Consider the following 8,243-nt stretch of genomic DNA (forward strand, 5'->3'; position numbering starts at 1 on the left):
AAAAATGAGAAACCCAGACTTCTCCTCTAAGGAGACTGAGAACTGAGACATTTAGGGAGTGCGCTATATCAATATTCTTACAAGGGTTGTTTTTTTTTGGAGGGGGTGGGAGAGGAGGGTGGGGGAGGATGGTTTCTGGCAAGTCCCAATAGCTGACCATCAGCCCCGCCTCCCTCCATCTGGTTCCAGCCCCACGCAAGCCGGAACTACATTTCCCAGCGGCCCTCAGGTTGCAGCGGGAGCCTGGCGCCTTGCTTTCCGGCTACACATTTTACTTCAGTTTATTTCCGGAAGGCTGCTACCCCTGGGCTCAAGTTCCTGAACATGGGTACTTTCCTGTCCCAGCCTTTTGAGATTGATAAGTTCGCCTCGGCTCCTGAGGCCGCCTCTCCCACCAACCGTGCGCCCCTTGATGCACCCGGAGCCCGGACCTCTCCAGAGGAACCCCCCATATTTAAGAACTGCTGGAGCTGTCGCGTGCTCTCCGGGTCGGGGTTGATAGGGGCGGGCAGTTACGTGTACTGGGTTGCACGGAAGCCAATGAAGCTGGGATACCCCCCGAGTCCAGGGACTATTACACAGATGGTCATCGGCATCAGTGAGAACCGGGGCTGGGCCCTTGGGGCGGGATTGGGAGGGGGAGGGAAAGGGGAAAGGATTGGACGCAGCCATGTGGGTGGGGGCGGGGCGCTCAGGCTGGAAATCGTGGGAGCCATTCCAAACAAGATGCAGGGATGGTGAGAGGAAGTTGTTGGGACTGTGCTTTTTTAACAAACTAGTATTTCTTGAGAACTCTTATAAGTTCTTAGTTCAATCAACAATAGCTGTTAGAGATAGTTTGTTCACTAAGACACACAGAAGTAAGAATCCAGTAAGAATCCAGTTAAAGTCAGACACCCATGATGTGCTGCAGCTAACCTTTCATCCTAGGTATATCTGGCACCAAAGCCCATGTTTTGTTTTGTTTTTATTTTCGTGTTTTTGTGTTGTTTTTTTCTCCAGGTCCTGGAGAAAGCCTGAGAAAAGGCACTTAACTTAGAACTTGGGCTTGGAAGTCAGATTGTAGACATGGGTTCAACGCCCACATCCTAGGTGTGCCACCAGTTCCTGTGGCCCACAGTCCCTATCTGTAGCTATACTAAGTGATGGTCAAGATGTCCAGTTAAATGTAGTGAGTTTCTTAGCTCCACAAACCAATTATGTGAATAGAATTTTAGGTTTTCGTATCTCTTTGTAAATAGATTGTGCACACCAATTCCCTTTAAGTTCATATCTAGCTTGTGGAGACAAGAGGATTTTTTCCCCTTAACTTTTTTTTCCCTTTTCTGAACTTCACTCTTCTATATCGTCTAGGAATGTTGTGTTAAATAAGATGGCATACATGAAAGCATCTGGTAAACTAAAATGCAACATCTACATAAGGTACTGTTGTTTTTTTTCCTAGGCATTGCTTGTTGGGGGGTAGTCATCCTGACAGACCCCAAGGGGAAGTCCCACCAGTGAATTTGTCATGACACACACAGCAGCCATGGAGCTTATGGATGTCTGGACAGACACATGGACATTGACATACTTCAGTTCTGCAGATACTACAAGACGGAAAAGACAAACATTAGTTGACGGTCTTTGGCTATGAGTGTTTGTGGCCTTCTAGGGCTCCACAAGGACCAATAAATTCCTCAGAGAACAGAACCGGTTCTTTGTCTTACCTGGGGAAGGAGAGTATAATAAAAAATAAAATAAAAAAGCCCTGGACAGGTAACTCAGTTTGCTAAAGCGTTGTCCCAATAGGTGAAGGTTACAGGTTCAATTCTTGGTCAGGGCATGTATAAGAATCAACCAATGAATGCATAATCAAGTGGAACAACAAATTGATATTTCTTTCTCCCTCTCTCTCTCTGAAATCAATAAAAAAAGAAATGATAAGCCAAATGGGAAAATGAACTAAAATAAGTTCTTTTTACTTCAACCATAATGGGTCAATATCTATTTATTAGCCCAACCTTGGGTAGGCAATGCAATATGCAGAATTATATAAAATTATATATGTATACTCATATTTACCAAGACATTATCAAATCTGTCACCTTTTAAGAGTTTCAAAACTACTCTGAGAAGGTTATTTCATTGGTGGTAAGTGAACTTTAAAAAAGAGTCCTAGTGATAGGCCCAGGGTCATTCAGCAAGTCAGTGATGGGCTTAAAATTTGTTCTTGTCTAGGTATTCTTATTTTAGTCTTTCAGAACTTGGATGGTTCCAAAGAGGCAAGCAAGAATTGCCAATGGAACAATTAGATGATCATAAAAATAAACAGAATAATAGATTCAAATGCCAAAATATTTTAGAGGAATTCAATACCTTTTTAATTTAAAAAATGTTTGTGTCTCTCCTCTCCTCTCCCCTCCAAAGTACTGGAAATGTTTCTGTGATGAAATTGAGATGCTTATGAAATAAGGACTTAAAATTAGGCAGTTCATAGCTAAGAGAAGTCTGCTTTTTTTGTTTTTGTTTTCTGTTATACCATGGCTTCTCTATAAAGTTATATGCAGCTATTTTTCAGAGCAGAAAGATACTCTTCAGCTGCCAAATACAGTGTAAGTTTTGAATGACACATTGAGGGCTATTACTTTTTCTAGTATTATGTAGATGTGCCTAAGTCTGTTAAGCTTCACAAGTGACAGTAATATTCTTGCATTGTCTATATCAGAGCTCATGGTATGGGTGGAGCCACATTTTACCTATGCAATTGAAAAAAATACCTCAACATAGATAGCAAGGTATTTGTGTGGAATGCACAATTCAGTTACGTGACATTAATGAGTGTAAACGTATTAAGTTGGAAGGGACCATACAGAACCCAAGGCAGGATACCTTCTTGAGGGCCCATGACACATGATGATTCATCCCCTAAAATATCACTGAAAATAAGTTATTCCTGCTCTAAAAGGCAAGCCATTCTAATAGCTAGAGTCTGAACACTTTCTTAGGTTAAACAAAAAATACAGATCCAACTTATTTACTTGACCTACTAGTTAAATAGAATAATTCTAACTTACATGTACAGGGTGGTGCCAAAGTAGGTTTACAGTTGTATGTGAAACACAGTTTTTTCTTGTACTAGTATTTTTAATGTATTATTTATTTGTATTACAATTGTAAGCCTACTTTTGCTGACTCCTGTAACTTTAACATCTTTTTCAGAATTTGTACTGCAAGGAAATGAGAGGTTTTTACAAATAAACTTGCCTGCTCACCCTATATATTGCCAAACTGTATTTGGTTCTTCTCAGCTTGGGGCCATTTAATTATGTGAGAACAAAATATTGTTCTATCATGTCTATAGATAGTTATGTGGAAATAACCCCTCCCACCTCCCCAAAATAAGTTACAGTTTGTAGTTAAAAATTGTTTTTCTTTTGAAGTGTATTGCAAAATTTGCTTTCTGCCAGTGCCAAGTCAACGATCCTGTTTGTTTTAGGGATGACTTGTCTTTAGAGAAAAAAAGATATTGCCTTAGTCCTGCAATGCAGAAAGTGCCCTTACTGCCCCTATTATCTTCCACTTCGTTGGGAATGAAGTGCGGTGAGCAGGATAAACAGGCTCAAGAATCAATGGATTATTCACTTAGTAATATAAGAACACCAACTTAATTATGATTTATGGGCTTTAGAACATAAAAAACAGCATGGAAATGAGAGTTTATAAAGACTCATAATTACCTTTAGTAAAGAGGGAGCGAAAAGAAAAAGTACAAAAATGGGTAATTTAAAATGTACTTACAGTTTTCCTTGTAACACAGACCAAAATGTGCACATACATGTGAACATTGTCATTTTTCATGTCTAAGATACCTATTAGCTCAACCTTTACATAGTATAAATATAGGCATCTCAAGATGATCAAGAAAATCATTATGCAATTTCTTGTTTCTTTTGTGTATTGCATTGACTAGTCTGGAATCCTGTGATCAACTAACAACATAATATGTCTGAACATATTAAAGGAACCAGGTATAGATTGACCATTAGATCTTGCTGTGTGTTGGGAGAGAAGTGATGGGTCTCACTTTCCCTAGACCAATTGCGGAGATAGCTGTGTTGTCAGCACTGGAGTGGTCCAAATACAGACCAATTTAAAAAGTTCGGGAATTTCACTTGGCTGAGACCAATTGCAGAGACAGCTGTTTCTGGTGGCCTAGAGGTTAAGCATTTCAGCCATAATTTATACGTCAATTCTTCCCTCACTGCATATATATGATATACACTGAGTGGCCAGATTATTATGATCTCTGAACACATAATAATATGGCCACTCAGCGTGTGTGTGTGTGTGTATATACATGTGTATATATATACACACACACACACACATGTGTATGTATGTGTGTGTGTGTGTGTGTGTGTGTGTGTATATATATATATATATATATATATATATATATATATATATATATATATTAAAGGCCCAGTGCATGAATTCGTGCATGGGTGGGGTCCGGCAAGCCTGGCCAGGGGGAGTGGACATGGGCGGTTGGCCGGCCTGCCAACCGCCCATGTCCTGCTGGTCGAACTCCTGGTTGAGGGGACAATTTTGTTGTACACTGAGTGGCCAGACTATCTGGCCACTCAGTGTATATCCTACATAATAAAAGGCTAATATGCAAATTGTCCCCTCGACCAGCAGGCAGGCTGGCCAACTGCCCATGTCCCCTCCCCCCGGCCAGGCTGGCCAGACCCCACCCATGCACAAATTCATACACTGAGTGGCCAGATTATTATGCGTTCAGAGATCATAATAATCTGGCCTCTCAGTGTGTATATATATATATTGATTTCAGAGCAGAAGGGAGGAGAGAGAAACATCAATGATGAGAGAGAATCATTGATCAGCTGCCTCCTGCATGCCCCTCACTGGGGATCGAGCCCACAACCCGGGCATGTGCCCTTTACCGGAATCGAATCCAGGACCCTTCAGTCCGCAGGCCAACACTCTATCCACTGAGCCAAACCAGCTAGGGCCTCACTGCTTTTTATTACTAGTTTCTCAGCCTGATTGTATGAATTAGGAGCCTCTTGAATGAAGCCAGTTGCTTTGACAACATAAAACATATTGCTCCTAAATTAAATATATGTTCAGGGCAAGCATATGTTTAAGCACCCCCGCAAACCAGCCTTGTCCTCAACTGATTTACTACTAGGACTACATTGATCAACCAGACACTTCACAAATTTTTAAGTCAGGAACAGTAAGCAATTTTGAGTTGAAAAAAAAATTTGAAAGACTGTTAAATCCTTGCCTTTACCCAGTGATTATATATACCCAGTGTTAGGGGCACAGAGTCAAAGATGAAAGACCTATAATGTCACATTATTCAGAGGTATCCTAAGAGCACCCAAGAAAATATGTCAGGCTTTCAAATGCATGTTTCTGCCTTAGAAATATTCAGCAACTTGTAATTCAAATGTTAATAGAGTGTAGAGAAATAGCACAAAGGGAAAATGTTAAATGCAGTAATGCCACTAACATGTGACTGAACTTGCATGTGCTTCAGGAATGTGGTAGACAGGATTTTTAAAATGGCCCCCAAGGTTCCCAGACCCCTACTATACACACACTTTCAGTTATTCATTCAAACACCATTTTAGGTGCCTCAGTGAAGGAATTTGAAGATGTAATTAATGTCCCAGGTCAGTTGATCTTAATATAGGGAGATTATCCAGATTGGCTAATCACCTGAGCCTATTAAATCTTAGCTTAGAGGTCAGAGACCTACTAGAGAAGTCAGAGATTCGAAATCAATGCCTGAGTAGTCCTTCCCAGGCCTAGGAGAAAACCAACATCTATGTTGTGAACTGCCTGTTGGGGCCACTGATGAGGAACTGTAAGCAGCCTGGAGTTGCTGAGTCATCACCAGCCAATTGCTAAAAGGGAAAGCGACAACTTCAGTTCTACAACTGCAAGGACATGAACTCTGCCAACAATCCCTGAGCTTGGAAGAGGGTCCTATGAGAACCAAGAACTACAGGCCCAGCCAAGAACTACTTGGTTTCAGCCCAGTGAGACCTTAAGTAGAGTATCTTGCCATGCTGTGAAACTCTGAGATAATGCATTTATATTAAGTTGCCAAGTTGGTAGTAATTTGTTACACAGCAATAGAAAAATAATACAAGAAATATTTTACAGAATCATAGTAATAATAGGTGGCATGCCAGACCAAATACACACGCCCATTGTGGGTATCCTGGGAATAGCAGCAGTAAGGGTCCATCTGAATAGCGTTTGTCTTTACAGCTATTTTTACTTACCTTTCAATGGTGGTTTTCTTTGGTAGTTTTTATTATCTGTTTTCTAGAAGAATTGTTCCCTGCATTATGCTGAGTGCTTTGCAGGATTGTTTAATCCTCTCAGCAACCCTGCTTTACAGATGAGATAACTGAGGCCTAGAGCAGGTAAAAATTTCCCAAGGCCTCAAGTGATAAACCAGTAGTGGCTTGGAGAAAAGTATTCATTGGGAACTGGGAATTTGTTCTGTTATAGTCACTTTTTTTAGCATCCCTTCTCAAAGAGTTCAGGTATCAAAATTAGAAATCTTGAATTATTTACCATTTTTCCTCGGTTAGCCCTTAATTTAACAGGTATCATTAATCTCTTGGTTTCCCCCCCCCTTTTTTTTTTTAATAATTGAGGTTATAACATTTATCACTCTGACAGCAAATTACACATTAATCCAGAACAAGAACTTCTCCCTGAGCAGGCTCAGACCCTTCCATGACTTTCCCCTAATCTTTCTCCTGAAACTCAGACCCCACTTCCCAGCCACAGCAGGGGCTCCCACTTGTCTGTCTTCACAAAGCAGAGCCCCAACTTATCCCAGATGAACTTATCTTTCGTCAACCTACCTCACCTCTATTTCCTATCTCTTCATATCATTTTTATCTCATCAGCTAGCCAAGCTGGGAACTATGATATTATCTATGACTTCCTTTACTCTCATTCTTTACTTGTGATCTGTTAACAAGTCCTCGTTATTTTAAATCTTTAGATAACCAATAAAGTGTTAATATCCAAAATATGTAACAAACTCATACAACTTAACACCAAAAAAATAAACATTCCAATTTAAAAATTGGGCAGAGGACCTGAATAGACACTGCTCCAAAGAGAGCATTAAAGACGGTGACCAGTGGACATGAAAAGATGCTCAATATCACTAATCATCAGAGAAATGCAAATTAAAACTACAAGGAGATTTCATCTCACACCTGCCAGATGGCTATGAACAAACAACAAGAGTTAGTAAGAAGTAAAGAAAAGAGAACCCTCATGCAGTTTGTGGGAATGCGGACTGGTGCAGCCACTATGGAAAACAGTATGGAGGTTTTTAAAAATAAAATAAAAACAGAACTACCTTATGACCCAGCAATTCCACTTCTAGGTATTTATCTGAAGAAATCAAAAACAGTAATTTAAAAAGATATATGCACCCCTATGTTTATTGCAGCATTATTTACAATAGCCAAGATATGGAAGCAACCTAGGTGCCTATCAATAAAGATTGGATAAAGAAGATGAGGTACATATATACAATAGAATATGACTCAGTCATAGGGAAAAAAAAATCTTACCATTTGCAACAACATGGATGGATCTAGAGGGTATTATGCTAAGTGAAATGTCAGACAAAGATAAATATCACATAATTTCACTTATATGCAGGATCTAAAGAACAAAATTAACAAAACAGAAACAGACTTATAGATACAGAGAACAAACTGATGGCTGCCAGATGGAAGGGGTGTTGGGGAGATGGGTGAAAAAGTGAAGGGATTAAGAAGCACAAATTGATAGTTATAATAACCATGGGCACAGACAACAGGGGGGTGAGGGCATGAGTGGGGAGGTGGGGGGGGGGCAATGGGAGGATAAGAACACATATGTAATACCTTAATCAATAAAGGAATTTAAAAAAAATAGTCATGGGGATATAAAGCACAGCATAGGAAATATGATCAATAATATTGAAATAACTATGTATGGTACCAGGTGTGTCCTAGACTGGGCACAATCACTTTGTATGTTATGTAAATGTCTAATCACTATGCTGTACACCTGAGACTATATATATATAAAAGGCTAATATACTAAGTGTCCGACCAGTTGCTATGATACACACTGACCACCAAGGGGCGGACGCTCAATGCAGGAGCTGCCATGATGCTCACTGCCATGATGTTCACATTTAC

General features: G+C 40.1%; 1 protein-coding gene across 1 annotated transcript; it reads left to right on the forward strand.

Moving 5' to 3' along the window:
• The first annotated feature begins 232 nt into the window (after positions 1-232).
• Positions 233-1,692, forward strand: DMAC1 (distal membrane arm assembly component 1). Its single transcript, XM_008145008.3, has 2 exons — positions 233-598; positions 1,445-1,692. Exons 1-2 carry the CDS (start codon positions 325-327, stop codon positions 1,501-1,503), a joined length of 333 nt encoding a protein of 110 aa, XP_008143230.2. The 5' UTR covers positions 233-324; the 3' UTR covers positions 1,504-1,692.
• The last annotated feature ends 6,551 nt before the right edge of the window (positions 1,693-8,243 follow it).

Source organism: Eptesicus fuscus, chromosome 15 (genome assembly GCF_027574615.1).
Source record: "Eptesicus fuscus isolate TK198812 chromosome 15, DD_ASM_mEF_20220401, whole genome shotgun sequence".
Taxonomy (NCBI): Eukaryota; Metazoa; Chordata; class Mammalia; order Chiroptera; family Vespertilionidae; genus Eptesicus; species Eptesicus fuscus.

Coding starts and splice junctions, on each gene's coding strand:
- DMAC1 (XM_008145008.3), top strand. CDS start 325: ATGGGTACTTTCCTGTCCCAGCCTTTTGAGATTGATAAGTTCGCCTCG. Junction 599..1,444: donor ACAGATGGTCATCGGCATCA/GTGAGAACCGGG, acceptor TTTTTTTCCTAG/GCATTGCTTGTTGGGGGGTA.